Consider the following 19,315-nt stretch of genomic DNA (forward strand, 5'->3'; position numbering starts at 1 on the left):
GTCTGTGTTCAAAGACTTGGACAACAAACAAAAGCCATCCATTTTCTGTCAGATTTTTGGAGCAAAGCCAGAATGAGTTTGTGAAACCTTGCTGTTGACTTGATATATACCAAAATATTGAATTTCTCTCTTTAATATATTTGGAATTACTCTTCCACTTCCCTGCTTTTCTTATCTGTCTTCAGACCTGCGAATGCCTCTTTTGAGGGCTGCAGATATTCACTGCACATGAAACACTGGTTGAGGAAAGCCACTTTGCTTCCTCCACATTCCTCCACATTGGCCAGAATTTTGCCCTTGCCACTTTAATCGAGTAGAGGTACTAAGCACAGAAACTGTGCTTCTCACTGCTGTTGTGTTGCCACTTTCCTTGGTAAAATGAGACAGTAGAGAATATGAGCAACAACTGTAAACCACCCTGTATCACTATTCATAACTCAAAGTATTGCATTAGCAAACTGTATTGTATATGAGTCCCATTTTCATGAAGAGGTATGCAAGACTGACAAGATGTACAAGATGTGGCCCATTTTTAACCCATTCCACTCTGAAGCTGACACTATAATGTCACAGCAATCCTTCACATAAAGTTCACAGCCAATATCAGAACAGACATCCTGACTGTGGCACTGAAGTGAAAACCACACATTTATTATGATGCCTTCAAGACACATTTGGCTGAAATAGCTGATGTACCGTGCTTCGAAAGGAGAGGAAAGTCTACGCAGACAGAATGAAAGAGCAGTGAAGGCAAAAATTGCATTCATATCTAGTTCTACCTATTTGGTGTGTTTTTGAAACAATGATGTCACAGAAGCAGACAAGCTCCGATTATGTATGAGCATCTGCACGTACACATCTAAAACATTTGCCAGCAAAAGTGCATTTCTCTCAATCCTGAAGCTTAAAAGTGGATTTGACCATCACAATGAAAGGGTGATAACACTGTCTGACCTCTGCCTGACTTGCTGCCCTCCTCCTGGACGCTGACTGGCACTAACTGTTGAGAACGACTAAAAATAACTGGCTTGTCTCATATACTATAATAAGGGCAAAGGGAGAAAAAGGGACTTATTTGAATTTCTTGCTGTTCACCATCCTGTCATATTCCTCTTTTATGTTTTTTCCCCTTGAGAACAGAGTTTGTTACAGAAAGCACAATTAACACACATGGTGAGAGCCAAGAACTTATTAACAATTTCATACCAGTGCCAAGCTGGTAATGAGTTTGGGGGTTTGAGGCAGAAGAGGGAACTGAGTATGAGAACCCACTCCACAAAGGGCCATATTTAAGGATGCCATCACATTGCCACACAGGGCAGACTTCCTTTTCCTATGGTGTAGGCTGCTAATTATCCAAAGACATGTGTTAGGTGTGTCACGCTCAGCCTCATTCTGCATAACAAATCATCCAGTCCTGGGGTCAGGTCATCAGCAATGCTCTCTGTCCTGGTTTCTAAAATATTTCCCTAGGAAAAGTTAAATCTCATTTCTCAAAATTACCCAGTAAATCACAGGAGAAATCCTTACAAGTAAATCAGTATTGATTAAAGGACAAGAAAAAAAAAGCACCGAAAACAAATGTGTTCATTGAACACATAAGAGCAGATGTGGAAGCAAAGTACCTTGGCTGATAATTACTGTCCATGTGTGATCAGCATGTATGAGTTTCTCTCAAGGTCCAGGTACTAATCACAGCTCCAAAGGAGACTGTTAGCTGTTTCACATTTGTTTGGTGGATCTCATCTCCGAATCAGTGTCTCTTCAGTGCCACCAGTTCCACACCGCTTAAATCATGAGCGATGTCAAAAGTTAAGGAGGAAGCAGGTTAGGAAAACAGCCAGCGATAGATAAATCTGTATGCAGTGAACAGGAGAAAATCAACAGCAGAAGGTTAACCTAGGCAGAGCTACAATGTACATGGGGACTCCCAGGAGAAGAGAAATACGACTGCACCATTTGTGTACTGATGGCTGGAAATACATCAAGTTTACTGTTTGTATAACCCAAAGGAGTCCTTAAGGCATAAAACATTCAACAATTGCCAGGCACGCTTTAGCACTGAAGAACTGGTAAGAATAGTGTCAGTCTCTCAGAGATTTAACTCTTTTTTTTTTTTTTTAAATTGGAAACTGCTCAGAATATTTTCACTGGCAGTCAAGGGGAATTAATTGGAATAGGGACAACAACTTATTTTCATTCTATGCTTAATATCCTTTATCAGTGGCACATGCTGCTGAGACTTATGCTCTACTTGCCCATGCACTCAGGGGGGTGAGGACTTTCAGCAAAAATTTCTTCTGCTGCTAGGTTTATCTCAAACAGAACTTAAGCCTTTGGACTAGAGCTTCAGAAAGTCTGGCAAGTAGAGTAGTCCCCCTTTCGCACTTAATCCTAGGCAAATGAATGAAGTCACAAGGGTAAAAGTAATCACTGCTCTTGGGCTATTGCTCCTGAGGAGTCCAGATCACGTTGCAAGGATTCTTTAAAAATTGGCAACACAGCTAATCTGAGTGCTGCCAAAACCTCTTACTCCATGCCACTTGAATAGATGAATGCCCAAGTTATTCTTAACTAGAAAATTAATAGTGAAGAGTGAGTCAGCACAAGCAGTTCTTATGAGAAACATCCAGAAACAAAAACAAGTCAGCAAAGTTATGCATTAAAAACAAAACCAAAGGTAGAGGGTGCTCAAATCTAACATCTTCTCAGTTCAGAGAGTTGCTAGTCCAATATCCTGCCTCTGGCAGTGGCGGCTTACATGTGCGTAAGACACGAGAAATGGAGACACTATATGATGATGCTTTTCCTGGCATCCTGTCCCAGCATCACAGCACTGAGGAACTGTCTAAGCTGGGCACCAGGTCTGAACCTTCAGGTGTAGTAAGCAGTGACGGTCCCATTCTCCATGAAGCTTCTCTCACTCCTTTTTAAACCCGTTACCTCTGGCCTCCACAGTTGTTCTTGGTGTGTTCTCACAGAACACCTTGTGCATGGGTGTACACAAAAGGCTTTGAGATGTTACATCAGCACAAATAAGAGTTCATTATTTCACCAGACTTTATGTAAGAATGGTTCATTGCCAGGTCCTGATTTGATTAATCAGTGCCTAGAGATTACAGAGCACAGCTGAAAGTACACACTCTTTCATTTTCTATCTGAGGCCCTGTAAAAGACCCTTTCTGAAAGAAGATGGGCATTTGAGTGTTTATAATAAGGCACTCGGTATTTATGCAACAGACCCTCGGTTATGCTCTATTATCCTGCCTGGCCTTTTTTTGACCTCCCTACTGTCCATTGTTTGGCTCTTTTATTCACAGTAGGGCTAAACGCCTGAGCACTGCCAAAGAAAACAGTGTCATGCATGTGTCAAATCACAAGTTTGCATCCTAAGTCATTGTTCCAGGCTCATTAACAGGAAACACAACCAGCCAAATCTGGATTTGGTAGACTGCAGGTATATTTGGATGCAAGAGCAGCAGACCGAAGAGCTAAGGATTACCCTGAGAAAATAACATCACAACAAAACGTACTTAACCTGCACTGGTAATCTTCATAAGCAACAAGTGCAATAGAATAGGAGGAGTATGTGCTTGGAAACACAACCAAATTTATGAGCAATTATAGGATTATAAACCACAGATCGGGAAATATAAAAGTGAATCTTACATGGCCACCTTTGGTTTCACTTGCTAGAGTTACTGGTTCATTGGCCTATGTGTGAAACAAGAACCTCAAGAAAATGTTAGGTGGTATCTAAGAAGGAGATGAAATTGAATGACAGATTCATAATTAAACCTTTATCTGTTAATAAGGAAACGGCTCAGGAGCAGCCAGGAGCTTATCAGACCTAGACAGGTCACGTTGTCTATACTTAGAGCTCCTTCTCTGACAGATAGACAATATCAGATACTAGTGTATTTATCCCCCTCACAGCACAAGGAGAGGTTGGGTAGGATTACAAGTCACAGCTTCATTTATTTTTCTGTCTCCAAGACATAAAGCCATTTTGTTTCTTTCCAGAAAGAAGTTCAATAAAGTTCTGTGAACAGAGAGAGCGATAAGAAAGTAATGCATCAGTATCCAGCTCTACAAAATAACACCCTCACAAAACTGCTGCACAAAGTAGGCCAAAATTAGTTACCAAAAGTTTTGTCTGCAAACACCACAGAAGAACAGGTCTCCAGTCTATCCAGAGCACAGGCAAGCATCTTCACAGGAAAAGCATTAAAATCTGGCTGCTTAAAGAAACTGTTAGCATGTTTTTGAGGATGCTCAGGTAAGACACAAGGGTATACTGGAGTTTGATTTTAAGGTCAGCAATATCTAGTAAGGTTTTCCATGTTACAGAACATTAGCCTATTTTATGATAAGTAGGATTAAAGTTGATCTGAACACACTTTCTGAAAGCTGAAGGAAACAGTTTTTTTCTCCTTTGTCTTAAGAAACTGAAAAGCTTGCTAAAACATTATCACTGTCAGCAAAGGAGGCAGAAAATATTCTGAGTGTGGCTAGGCACCAACAAGCTAGAAAATCTCTCTTCAGTATGCTTTTCTAAAAAGAGGAGAGAGAAAAACACCTCCCCTCAGGCAAAGTAGCAGATATATATTCTAAGCCTAATTTAGAGCCAGTTCAATCAAAGACTACTTCCAAAACAAAGGAATGTAAACATAGTCAGTTAGAGGAACTATGCTAATACTATGCTAAATTATGAGAGAGGTCTCCTGACAAGAGAGACAGCTCTTATCTCTCCGTCACTCCTTGCTCTATAGCAATCTCTGTAGGCTGCTCCAGCATCACACTTCTGCAGCTCCTTTTCAAAAAGCAGTGCTTGCATGGAGATGAAGGCACCACTAGCGATATCAACTCTGAGTACTTCAGTATTATTCCCTTTTTTCTTCTCTAGAAATGAAACCATTGCTACAAGTACCTGCAAAATGTAATGAGATAAATACATTTATGATGCAAGCTTTATCTGATCAGTGCAAATGCCAAAAGAAACTCCTGCTCATCAGCTGGATGGCTCTAAGGCACAGGATAACACCATGAAGGAGAAAGGTGAGCTCATGGAAGGATGTTGCACGCGTTGCAGCTGTCAACACTGCAGTAACTTAAACCACCTTGGTGCCTAGAATAATGGTTAGATCACACACACAGGTTTCCTATACAGTGCATGAAGAAAGCTAGGCAACTAAGAGGGGAAGCAAGCTAATAACACCGGAGGGAGACTATCGTTATATCACTATGGCCAGTCTGATTAAACGTGCTTCCCACAGTGCATGGTTCATAGCAGTGAATCCTCTCCTGCACTTGCTCACCTTTTCCAGCTTCCTACAGTAGTTAAACTGCTACGGACATAGGAAATCTGGGGCTGAAGACCACACTGTCTCTGAGGGATGGAGACAGTGAGCCGTTGTTGAGGGCAGTCACCTCACAGAGGAGACACTGGGGTTCTGGTCTCTGCTCCAATTAATATTTAAGTATTTCTTATTAAACATTAATTGAGAGACTAGAACTAGTTACCTATTCCCAGCTGAGTGGCTGTAGCCTTTAGGCTATGGAGTCATTCATTATAAGCTTGCTCACTCTCACTCTGCCTGATCCACAAAGTACTAACTATTCCCCAGCAAAGTGGAACAGCTTCGTCTGAAGGAATAAAGAGAAATCTCACCCCAAAATAACCTGTCAACTGACTGCTGGGGCACTTTCTTCAGAGAGAGAAGTGGATTCACATTGCCTCAAGCAGAGAAGATATTTGAGTTTCAAACCTTACTACAATCATGGAAACGGAGTAGGACATCATGAGCACCCATATCCTCCTCCAAACAGGTCAACTCTAAAAATACCCAGGGATGAGGTCAGCTGGGGAAACATCTCCCCGAGGGATTCCCAGTGGCACCTGCAGCCAGTTCTCAATATCCAGCAACAGTGTAGTAACAGAGCTGAGTCCAAGCCAGAGGTGCTCCTGAACATGCCTCAAACAGACCACTGGATGGGCAGAAAATTTTACAGCTGGAAACTTAGGCACCTATTGACTGGAGGAGCCCCAAGGAATAGATGGCAACTGAGTGAGTCTGCTAAGGAGCTGGTTTGGACCTAACTACTTTCTACATTAAATAGGAAGCACTATGTACCCAAATCCCATTATAGTCTAACCTTATAACAACAAAAGAATGTGAGATTGGTGTGGATATTTATTAGATATGTGCTCTCAGTTGAAGTTTTTAGGTTTTATTTTGAATTGACAAAAATGAGAGAAAATCTTAATTCTTCTGACTCTTCAAACTGAGAAAATATCATTTCTAAAAAGAAAGTAGTCAAATAGGATTTTTTGAAGGTGTATTTAGTATAAAATACCTTTTATATTTTGCATTACTCATGTATTTTTCACAAAGCTGTATTTCTAAAATGGCTATAGCTAGGAGTGAAACTTAGCTAGCAGTGAAACTAGCACCCAGCACAAGTGCTCACACTTTGCATCATGCACAGGTTCCCCTCACAAGGAGTCCAAGCCATCACTCCCATACCTTTCCCGATTAGCATGAAGTACAAAATCTTGGTACCACTAAAATGAATACAAATTTAGCTATTGATTTCAATGGTATGGGGGGCTATGCAATTTGTCTCCTGACTGCAAATAAAAAGTGTTTTTAAATAAGAAAAAGCAATCACTGGAAAATTAGAAAATGATGAAAGACTGTATATTTAAAATATGTTTTTAAAAGTTTTTTTTTTCCTTTAACATTCATTAAAGGCAGTCAGTTCATACACAGTTAGAAAATGTTAAGTGAGCTAATGACCATGCTGGTATCTCCAATGCAGAGAGGCCATCTACATAGACTTTGTGATTCATAAAAAACACAAAATCTAGTCTCTGAGTACTAAAAATGATCTCTCTGGCATCAGTTTTAACATCAACATATTTTCTTGTTCAAATTACAGACGTTTTAACAATCACCAAATGACATTGTGTCCCATGTCTGAGATCTTGGTGGGAGAAGAAGAAAAAAAAATCTTAGTTTCCGTTATTTTACTTACTTAGATGATGATGATATTTCTATCCAAAACTGTAGGAAATTTTATTACATCATAATTAACAATGCTGGTGTTTTAATCTTTTGATCATTTTAACATGGATCTAAAAAAACATCCGGGTACAGAAATTCTTGGTTCATCCTTCACCATCAGGGTGAAACAGACACTTAATTTCTTCCAAACCAAGTGTTTCTTCTAGTGATGAGGATTGAAAATGGTTTGTTTGCCTTCCTAGACTGAGATGCATTATCTCCAGAGACCTGAGCCTGATACAGCAAGAGAGATCCAGGTCAAGCCACCCTGCAGACATCAGCTGTGACTATATGGCACACTCTTGCAAAAAGGCATGAATTTTTAAACTCTGGGGATATGGAATTCCCAAGATTCTTAAAAGTCATCAGCATTCATGCGAGTGCATTCTGGTGGTTCAGAAAACACTCACATGCTTTCACATGACTATGGATTTCTGTGCAGATTCAGAAAGCTGAACTTTTTCAGAAGAGAACTCCCAGAGAATGGAAGAGCACTGACTGTGTTATTTAGGGACGTGGGACCAGAAACAGGAGGCTGATTTTTTGAAGACCAAGGAATCAGTCTTCAGTATCATAAGGAACCCAGAACATAGCTAAAATACCATAAATTTATGTTACTTATGTATAAACGTTATTTCTACCTATATGAGAAACATGCAGCTTTTTGTTGTTGTTGTTTGTTTATATTTAAGTCTAAAGGTAAAAGGAATGATTATTTTTGGTTTTAGTTTGCAAGATGCTTTAAATTTAAGAACACTTATAAATCATGTCATATGGGGTTGGGACTGGGGTGGGGGGAACAGGGCACAATCAAGTAACTTAAGTCCAGAATTTAACACACTCAGCGGAGCTGCTCACATAAAGACCATCCTTTCTTCCTTTTTTTCTCTAACTAGATTGTCAAATATACTGGTTAAAGAGACAAATGACTTTCTTATTGTAGCTGTCAACCTGTGGCAGCTCTTCTAATGACTGCTTTTACACCAAAACGTACCAGATGTTTCATTAAAGAAATGTTGTTGTTGCTTTTTTCCTATCTTAGTGTTATCAAGATTTGGATTAAGCTAAGTCTGCCTTTTCCTATTAGCAGTACTCAGAACCAGAGACACATTTCATAAACACAACAGAAGGGCAACTCATTTCTGAAGCCACTTGGATGTTACTGCCTTAGGATTTATAAGATTGGACCAAGGTATACTGAGCTGGGAACAAGGATGAGATCTCTTTGAGCACAAGGTGAAATATCAATGTAATTCAGTGTGACAAGGTCGCTAACAGCCTAGGGTAGGTGTCAATCACCCTCTATCTCTTATATTCAAGCAATTAATTGTAGTAGTGTCTGGTGTAAGCTTGGTAAGTGAAGGCACTAATCCCATTTATTGAAATACGTTGACTGTTTTTCCACAAAATAAAAAGTTCAGCATTAGACTTTGTCTTTGTGGTCCAATATCATCTTATAAATAAATGGTTTATGAGCCTGATTTTTATACAAGTAAATTCCTTCCTCAGACTGTAATTAACTATTATGGCTTGTTCTGTTTAGCATCTAAACAGGAAATAACTGCAGCTGGGCTCACACTGAGAGTTGTTATTATCTCAGAAGAGATGAGGACAATCAATATTCTGGGGAGGACAGGTACTGAAACTGCCTCCTGAATAACTTACAGGTCAATAATCATGACAGAAAATGGAAGGGAGTTTTGCATTTGAAGGAATCCCAAGGAGACCCCTGAGGAAGGAATTGAGTACAAAGACGAACCTGTATCCTCTGACTTGGTTGTTTGTCTGACTGAATCCAGGTCACAAGGATCCTGTTCTCCTGCAAGCATTTGGGTAACCAAATGATTCGGTAGGTGTGTCAGTAACTGGCTGACTATGTAGCACACAGTAGGAGAAGCTGTTAGCATATGACTTCAGGATAAGTAGATATAAACTTGATTTTATTTTTTGTTAACCACTGTGACCACAATTATAATCACATATTTCACTTGAATACTGAAAATACTTGAAACATTCAGGTAAATATACCTGAAAGAGGTATACTTGCCTTTTACTGAAACCCGACTTGTACTACAGGCAAGTTCAGTGCAACCATTAAATAAGAACGTTTGTTCCTTTTGTGGGCGATAATCTTTAAACCCAGAGTAAACGTCTCAGTCCTAGGGGTTTCTCTAGGTTAAGAGGATGCCATTCCACTCAGCTACAGAAAATGTAATCGTTAAAAAAGACAAATTATTAAATATTAATTTTTTTTTTTGAAATTAGCCAAAAACCACTGTTTCCCATGTGGACAATGATGACATTCGACTTCCTTAATGTTGCCTATTTTCTGAACATGAGTGTGCATTTTGATTTTTACTGTACAGTACAAGAAAACTGTTGAAAGCTTAATCTAATCCCAGCAAAACCAAAATACCTGAGTAATGACGTGGGTGGTGAGAAAAAGAGTTGTGTAAATATTGGAAATTTTCAAAAAATAAGAAGCATTTATGTAAAACAAACCTTCATGTAGGTGCTGTAAAATGCAATGCAAAGTCCTAAGAGTACTTTGAAAAATTATAGCTTCCTAAAGCAGGTTTTAATATATTTGTAGTTTTGTTGTTGTTGTTTTAAAGTAATTAATTTTTTTCCCTCCCCTTTCTAAACCACAGCCCCTCACACTGGCAGGTATGTGGGATAATCAAAGACTGATAGGTGTTTTCACATGCTGTAGCATTTTCATCATTCAGTGTCATGTCATCCATGAAAAATTGCTCCTTTGCTCCCTTCACACAGCCATTTACCTCTTTCAAGTCTTGGACAACAGCAGTGAGTCTCTCATTCTCTGCCTGAACGTTGGTAACCACCGCCCTGCTCTGCTTCAGCTCGTTCTGCATCTCCAAAATCTTCCCCAGGTAATAAGCTTCTTTTGACGCAGACTCCTGGAGAAGAGTCTCTTCACGTGTTTCCCCATCTTCAGCCACTTTACGATGAATTGAGAAGGACTGTCCAAACGCCTGCAAGAGGAAAACAGTGCACACTATTAAACTACTGAAGCCCTAAAAAAAAAAAAAAAAAGTTATCAACGATAATGAGCACCTGCATAGCCAGAGGGAATGAAATAGATTGGTGTCCCATTCTCTGACCTAATAAATACCGCCTTAGCAGCTTCCTAGCAGCTGAGGGCCACCATCTCATTTAGCTGAAAGGAAGCATCTTGAAGCTGTTCTCATTTGCAGTATGGATTTATGGCCCCATCCAGGCAGTCTCCACTGAGATCAAGATGGTGCAGTGCTAACTAACTCTTAATTATTGCCTGTATTTTATCTCTCCTGAATGAGGCCAACTGGTAATTGTCAATACCTCTCTTCTCTCACACTGCAAAATAAATGTGTTTTCTTTCAGAGAGCATAAACAGCTCAAAACCTTTCTCAATTGTTTTCCATTTTCAGTGTTCTTTTCTGAGGAAAGCTGATCTTACGGTATAGAAAAATGGCTTCCTACAACTTGAAAGATAAATGAGCTGAGTACCAAGCAGAGGTCACCTATGCCATGGGTAAGGTAAACATGGAGTCTGACTGCCACTTCTCTTCATTTATTCTGAAGTACTTTCTGCTTCAGCTAAAACAAAACAATATTTAAGTATTCAAGACATTTCTAAATAAATAGGCACTTTTCAGTGATTCTCTTGCTGTTCTTGTTACTGGCTAAGGGTGAGCAGTTTAATAACGTAATATTTTTCAGTGACAATATCTGAAGGGATGTTATTTGCATCAGCTCTGACACAACTTTGAAGAAAGCAAAGTACAAGCCATGATATCAGAACTGAAGGATATAACATTTAACTATGAAAGACGGGAAAAACACACAAAATATAGTTTAAAAGTGTAATATAGAAAAATAACTTAAATAAAACCTAAATATTAACAATAAAATAATACTTAAAATAAAACAAAAACCCATTTTGTTTGTATTATCTTTAAAAACAGAACATTTGATGAAAACCGCACCGCCTAACTCTGGTGGAAATTTCCAAAACGAAAACCAGGCACCTAATGTCATGAATATTTAGCCTAACATAGGCAAAAGCTCTCTCACATATCTTAATTCAAAGAAAGTGTATTTGCACTGAAAAACCATACGTTGTTTTGTTTTGTGTTGTGTTTTTTTTTCAGTGTTAGAGAGGTAAGCCATTGTAATAACTGGTTGTACAGAGGGAAATTCTCCATGAAAGCCTAATTTCTGCCCAGACCGATGAAAACACATAGCATAGTATATATTTGCACCTGCTGTAACCAGTGACCTCTTTTGCTTTCCCATTATTAAGAACTCCTCACCAAATAGAAATCATTGTTTTACTGTTGTTATTTATTGCCTTTCAGAACACGTTCTAAGTTTTACTGGCTCTGCAGCAGCCCCTTAGAAACTTCAAAGCAAAACCCTGTATAAAAACTTTGCAGCTTGTAGGTCTACTTTACTTGGAGAATCCTGTGAACTCAGCATTAAAGGATTCTAAAAATATTCAATAATGTATTAACCCAGCTGTCTTCTCTAAAGACTGCAAGTTACTGAAATAGCAAGCATCAGCAATTTGCTGAATAGGATTTTCCCAATAACAAGAAATTCAATTTAATGAGACTGTTGAACACTGATTCAGTCACAGTCTGTGAATAAGACAACTTTCAGAAACACTGCTAATAAATTTTATCTTACAATGCATACTTATATTCAATGGCTCACTACTCCTAATCTGAGACCTAAACAGAAAGCTCCAGTCTAACAGATTCCCTACAGGACAAATGTGAAGGCCATGTACCCAGGGGGGAAAAAAATAAAAATAAAAAAATCAAAGCACAGCAGGACAGCAGGTAGGACAGACAGGGTTCACGAAGAAAGGTAATCTGGAGCCCTTTCTACCAGAGGACTACCAGAGCACTACGGATGAAAATCAGTACACAGCAATGAAGGCTTTCCAGGTACATATTGTATTTTCCTCAGATGTAATGAGGGTGCACTTTAGCACATGTGATGTCTGAGAATGGCCATGAATACAGATTTTGGGGAGGATGGTTGGTTGCATAGGCCTCAGAAACTCTCCTTGTCTTTATTTTGGGCCATGCTCTATTTTGGTTTTGAAAAATAAATAAATAATCTTCTGTTCTATTTATTAAAACTGTTCTGGGGCACCAATAGAATTTGAGACGGCAAAAGATTTATCTAAAAAAATGTATACATGAAAATTGAAACATTTCTGTGGCGTGTCTATAAAAGCACTGTTGACATTTTCCAAATGCAACCATTTGTATTGGAACCATTGCAACAGCATATAGAGCTTCAGCAAAATAGAAACACCAGTAATTAACCAGGTATTTTTTCTCCATTGCAGTTTTCCTGTAATCTGATGAATAAATCTTTATTTCTAAAAGGGGGACAGGACAAATGACTGCCAAAAACATCTGATCTTCTCAGTAGATTAGTGAAGTCACAGTATTTTGTTTGCACTGCATCAAACCTCCATTTGTTCTTTTACTTAAGGTAAATCATTTAATCGCATCAGCTATTTCACAAAACATTTTAAGAGTGACTATAAATTGTTTTGGACTTCTGAGCTGATCTTCAATGCTGCAATGTGTTATGTTAGCTATACATTTGCTCTTACACAGCATAACCTCACCCCATTGACTGAATCTTCACCTCTGACAGACATGAACAACATATATGAAGGAAAAGTACGAATATAATACACGTACAGTGCATAAAAGCATAACTGAATTTTCAAAATTTTAAATGCAATTTTTGTTAGTGTAACAAAGTTACTGTGTACTTAATAATAATTTGTACTTATAACTATAGGAAATGTGAGAGAAAAATCATTAAAACATTTTTCCCTATGAAAGCAAATCTGAACTTTACTGTATATTATACCAGCCTCTTTATTTCTAAAACTGCTATCAATGTGTTAAAGATCTGGAGAAAGAAAGAAAGCACAATTATTTTTCCATATCAATGAAAATTATGCAAATCCATGCAGCATGGAGAAGAACACAAGATGACTTTTAATTAAAATGCAAGCCAAAGGTCCTGCTTTTGTTTTTCATGGTCTATATAGAATGACAAAAATTTTAAACTTTCTAGACATACCCACTTAAGGACTTCCACAAGATTCCTCACTTTTACATTAAGCCATACAGCACTATTTTTCATCTGGTAGCCAAAAGCAGTGCCAGGCTCTTACATGATTCCACTGAATTAGAAAAAGTCAAGAAACACTAGAGTTCCCTAAGCTAACAGTACCCAACTAACTCACTTGTATTGTTTCTGTGATGGTTTTTGGATTAATGCTGCATTGTACCACACAAACACATTAACAGCTACAGTTATTGTTAGTATGGTGCTGTCTTGCTTGGTGTGATTACTCATGAAAGCCACTTAGAAACCATTACTAGTCCTTTGCTAGCTCTTAGTTTCATCAATCACATGGCAGAAAGTTTCTGACAAAGCACATCATCTTCCAGATTCAAATCAGGACATAGACAAGTCTGTATACACCCATGCAAAAACCCTTCGTAGCTTCTGTTCCCTGGAGAACCTTCTTCCCAGCATAAGTACAATAGCTGAAATCAGCTACAAAGGCTGAGGCACACCATGTTTTAACACAAAGACTGTTCTAACAGAGAATTTCATATTACATTACTCCCATCACATCTCTCAAGACTTTGCTTGAAAGGATGCTGTTGACTGAGTTAGAAGATTTATTTATTTTAAGTTGGTGATAAAAGATGAATCACAAGATGCCATTCATTAAATATTGTGTGTATACATATATGTATATGCATAAATATATACGTACACACTGAGACCTGAGAATTGTATTACATAATTGTATTACACGTGCATAAAGTATTATGACTTCTTAAGGGATGTTTTAAAATCTGAGCTTATATATAAAAATAAAATTAAAGCAATGAATAACATTTGAGTGCGTGAGAAAGGATGGTGGCAGCAGACACGCACAGGAAAGAAGTCAGTCCGATCACTGAGACAGGTATGAGGAAAAAGTCATTTGTCATTGAACTCAAGATAGTCCCAAATAGAAATTCCAGTGCCCCAGAAGCAAACTACCATGAAAGAAATAATGCAGTGAATAAAACAGGCATAAACTTATAAAAATGCAATAGAAAAATACAACTGATCCAAACAACGTATGTGAGAATATTTATGTCACATATAAACAGCAATAAAAAACCTAGTGTATAGTTAATGTTGTGAAATGATCCCTGTACAATGAAATTTAGATGTAGCACTTATAAAAGAAGGGGCAAGAGAAGCTACAAGTTCAGTTTAGGTGTAGAAAGCAGCATATATGCAAAAGATCAGCTAAAAACAGAAGTAGGTAATGAATGAAGCTATTTCTGAGTTTGTTTTAATTTTACTAGCCACCTCCTGGGGCAAGAGATCTGCACAGAAACTTGCTCTTCTAGTATATGATGATTAACGAGCAATAAAACATGACTTGACTGCTATCAGGATGATCAGGCAGCCTATCTTTACGGCTTTGACACTTAATGTAGTTTCTCTGATGTATAATGCAACAGCATTGAACTTGTTCAAATGATTACCTGTTTCAGCTGCTAACTTGCTGCAAAGTGGAATGCATTACATATCAGTTACCTCCACATTCCTAATACAACAGCAGGGGAAAAGAAGGTTGGGATTATCCAAAATGGTAGTGTACTTCCAAGGCAAACTTAGTATGACACCACAGATGAAAATCTGTACTAGAGAAGCCTCACTGGGGTACTGTAGGAGGACAGCTCTTTTGTGGCACCACTTGCATGCTCACTTATTACATAATATTCACTTAATCACTTGCAGTTCTGCATCTGTCTTTCAATATATATATATATTTTTAATTAATCTCACTATATATTTGTGACCTTTCTTCAAAATTCATTTACCAAGCTCAGGGTTCTGTGACTTTTTTCTGCTAAGAAGCAATACATTGTAGACATAGGTCTATGATGAAATCCTTTCTCAGCAAGGCTGAGAAGGGGAGTGAGTGAGCTAAGCAGCTCTAGCCCTTCTTCAAACCCAGTTGGTATGAAACTGCCTCCCGCATAAGATGTGATGTGGTGGCAGCTGCACTGGTGCTCCATTTAGATGCCTTCTCTCTTTGTACTTACCTCCACTATTTCACACCCTGCTCATTTGAGCAACCTGATCTTGGTGGCCCTACCTGAGCAGGGGCTTGGACCAGGTGACCTCCAGAGGCCCCTTCCAACCTCAGCCATTCTGTGATTCCATAATCTGAATGCTGCTGAAGTCATCCAGGATGAAGTTTCTTTGCTACTAAATCCAATCCAGCATTCAGCCTTACTAGGAACCTTTCTTTCCATAGGCTTTCCTACAGGCATGTGCTTGGTGCTTGGGTATGATAATTTGTCTGTTTGTTACTCCTTGCTCCCTCATCCTTTGGGTACACAGACTGTCCAGCATTTTAGACAAGGATTGTGTTTTATCCTTGAAGAATACAGCAGGTAACAGTCTAAACCTGACTTGTATGTCTTGACAGCATTGCAATGCAAAGAATAAATAACAATGTCCTTGCAGAAATGACAGATGTGTGGACTGATGGTCATATATGTTTTCTAAGAAAGTGGAAAAGTTTTATGACTCTAAGATTTACTCACAGTTTAAACCTTTATGTAGTTGGCACGACCACCTGCTGTTCATTTAACATAGCTGACACAGATCAGCTATTTGGAATCTAATACAGAAGTGATTAAAATATTCAAATGCAAATAGGCATATTGCAATCAAAACAAAGACATGCATGTTTAGTCAAAAATGGTGTGAGAACAAAGGATTTCATAGGTATTGTGTGGACAGTGCATGAGAGAGAGCCCATACCAGGAAGCAGGTTTTATACTTAGAATGCAGGCTGAATCAGCAAGGTCACACAGGCAAGAAAGCTGGAGGAGGAACTTTTGGTTTGTAAGGCAAACTAAAAACAGTTTGTTTTACACCTACTGAAGTATCCCATTCATCTGATTCCTCCTGTGTTCACTAAAGCAGGGTGCTGAACACTCCTACAGACAGGCAGAAGATAGAAAGATGCTGGATCCCAGCAGTAATTTCTCTTTCAAATCCAAACAAGGAATACAAAGGAACTGATCAAAATTCAATCATATCCAAGCAACCATCTAAGCATGAGCCATTTCATAATTTCAATACTCATGAAGATGATCAGTTTTACTCTTTACATCACACAACATGAATAGTCTTTTTTTTTTTTAAAGTAACAACATACATTTTACTTCATATGCCCCAATTTGGAGAAAAAAAACTATTCAATGTTTTATACACTTCGAAGTAAACTAACAAATTGAGGTTTCCTTATACGTTCTTGTGAGATCAGAAAGCCTTATAAAAAGGGTGAAAATTAAACCTTATAGGACAGTTGTTTCCAATTCATGCTTGGCTAAAGACAATCAATATGACCTTAAGGAAATTGTGCAACTTCCCATTGGAAAATGTAGATGACAGCATCTGATACACAGGGAAAGAGACTGCTATTGTGCACCCATTCATGGCCTGAGACACAATATATTATAGTTATGAGCATAAATGCTACCCAAAGAAGTTATTTTATTACCTCATAAAGAAAAAAAAAACAAACATTTATTTCCAAATACCAGTATATTTAATCTACTCAATTCAATAATAATAATGTGAATTTTGGTGCAATTGTAAAGTCGTGTAAGTTAATATCTCCATTAAGTATTTAACTTGCAAATAAGACTTGCATACCAATGTGCTAGAGGTTTTATCTGTCAGAAATACTGAAGAGATCATATACATGGGAAACAAAAGTAATACCCAGACTGTTACAGATGCAGAACTGTAGCAGAAATGTAAACAATTCGTAGTCTTTTCCCTAGGGAAGCTTTGAATAAAAGCATGCACACTGTCGACGTCTTCTGTTTGCTCTCAACAGATGCCTGCAGTGTCTACAGGCCTGTTGAAATTCATGTATCAGTTACTAATCAAAGCCTTCAGAAAGTACTGGGGGAAAATGGCATTTACATTCAACTCGGCTACGTGCGTGGCCATGCTTCTGTAGTCCCAGTGCATCTTGTGTTGATTTCAATCAATATGCCACGGTACGAGGCCTTAGGCAGCCATGCTTTATATAAATATGGAACAAAAATATTCCTAAATGTGGCAGGAACGAGAAGAAAGCACTACCATGAAAATGAACATTCAGTAGTAACCTCCATTGTTCATCATCAACCCAGTCAAAGCAGAGTGAATAAGAATTTCCATTTAATTGCCTTTAACAGCACTCAATATGAGAATTCAAATTCCCTCCAGGCACAGAAAACACAAGAAAAAAGAAGCTTGCAACAAAGAGCACCACTTATCTACAACACAACTAATTAGTTTTATGATGGCAATTTTAAAGCAGCTCTATTCAAAATGAATATGGCCAATAATAAATTTATTTCAATAAACAATACTATTAATGAACCACAAGACAACTTAAAAATTTGCACCAATGTCTATACTGATGCTTTTATGAGTTCACACTATCATCAGATCAACCTCCAGCTATTACAAATTTCCAATTAAAACCAAGAGAAACATCACCAGAATAAATGTGAAAGAACTGACAAGAATAGGGTGTTTTCTTGTTGCTTTTTGTTGGTTTGCTTTACAAAAAAAGTGTCTAGCCTCTGAGATAGAACATGCCTTCCATGTAAACTTTACCACCTTGTCGTGTGGCAAAATCCCAAGTTTAACTAAAACTTTGTGGTTTTTACTCTTCTGTCTGCTTTTCTGTTCTTCTAACAATGAGGCTAAGGTAATTGCACTTCCTTGTCCTGCACTTGCTTGAGTACGGCTGCATGCTGAGATCCAGTTCCTTAAGGGCTGCGTGCCTGCCTGTGATCTCTAGTTACTTCAAATGAGCTCCCCATACGTAAATTCATATACCATGGTAAGAGTGTGTTTGTAGTGCATTTTGGAAGTGGCCTAAGCTATGCCACATTGCTAGTGAACAATAAAAACAACCCATGAAGAATACTGACTGCTTTCTACATTGCTGCTGCTACTTCAGCAGTAGCTTTCTGCTGGAGAGAAGTTTCAAGGGTAGTATTTATAGGGAAGGATTATTTCCAGTTGCAAAGTCAGAACAACAGGGACGAAGGAAGAACTCTTTTGTCACATCAAATTAAGACTATCCCAGAGCAGCCTATAACAAAGCAGAGGCAGCATGCCCTGAATGCATTCTCTGGAAAAGAAAAGAAATGAGAAACAGGGACAGGACTAAGCCCTAGGCAGGTATACACAAACCAGTGAAGCTGTATGAAGCAAAGAAAGAAGTTTGCTTCTTAGAAGAGAATATTCTTTGCACATTAAAAATTATAATAATAATAAGCAATAGAGAAATCCTGTATCCTAGGCCCCAGTTGGAGTACTGTGTCCAGGCTTGGGGCCCCCAGCACCAGAAGGATGTGGACCTGTTGGAGCGGGTCCAGAAGAGGCCATGAAGATGATCAGAGGGCTGGAGCAACTCTCCTATGAAGAAAGGTTGAGAGCTAGGGTTGTTCAGCCTAGAGAAAAGGCTCCAGGGGGACCTTACTGCAGCTTTTCAATACTTAAAGGGGGCTTACAAAACAGATGGAGAGCAACTGCTTGCTCAGTCAGATAATGACAGGACAAGGGGGAATGGCTTTAAACTAAAAGGAGAGATTTAGAGTAGAGGTTAAGAGGAAATTCTTCACTCAGGGTGGTGAGGCACTGGTACAGGTTGCCCAGAGAGGTTGTGAATGCCCCCATCACACCATAAAACTTGTTGAAAGTGCTAGTGTTGCAAATAATTAAAAAATAAGGTTTGTTTGTGCTTGAAATCAGCTTTCCTAATGTTGATCTTTCCTGTTTTTATAAGCTCCTTTATATCTAAACAATCTCAAAAGTCAGTCCCTGAGAGAGGAGCTCAGTCTAAGTCATTGTAACCAGGCAATATTTAGCTCATATCTACAGCAGTAAAGGCAGCAAAAGACGACCTTCCTAACTGCTAAAACATCATTAACAGCTACACCTTTTGTACCTAACTACATTTAATAAGCACAAATACTTCAAGTCTTAATTTGTCTGTTATCACGTATTCATATTGCCTGCAATTCCTTCTGCAAACCAACAGCACAGCAGTTCTGACTACTCCATAGGTGATTAATAAGAATCTCAGCCGACACCTGAATTGTAAA

General features: G+C 38.5%; 1 protein-coding gene across 12 annotated transcripts in view; it reads right to left on the reverse strand.

Moving 5' to 3' along the window:
* Positions 1 to 19,315, reverse strand: part of BICD1 (BICD cargo adaptor 1) — a 177,139-nt gene that overhangs the window by 72,206 nt on the left and 85,618 nt on the right. For all 12 annotated transcript variants that reach the window (XM_013173046.3, XM_013173048.3, XM_013173053.3 and 9 more), the window contains exon 2: positions 9,851 to 10,063. In XM_013173046.3, coding sequence (XP_013028500.3) covers positions 9,851 to 10,063 — 213 coding nt within the window. The remainder of the gene's footprint in view (positions 1 to 9,850; positions 10,064 to 19,315) is intronic.

Source organism: Anser cygnoides, chromosome 1 (assembly GCF_040182565.1).
Source record: "Anser cygnoides isolate HZ-2024a breed goose chromosome 1, Taihu_goose_T2T_genome, whole genome shotgun sequence".
NCBI classification, from domain to species: domain Eukaryota; kingdom Metazoa; phylum Chordata; class Aves; order Anseriformes; family Anatidae; genus Anser; species Anser cygnoides.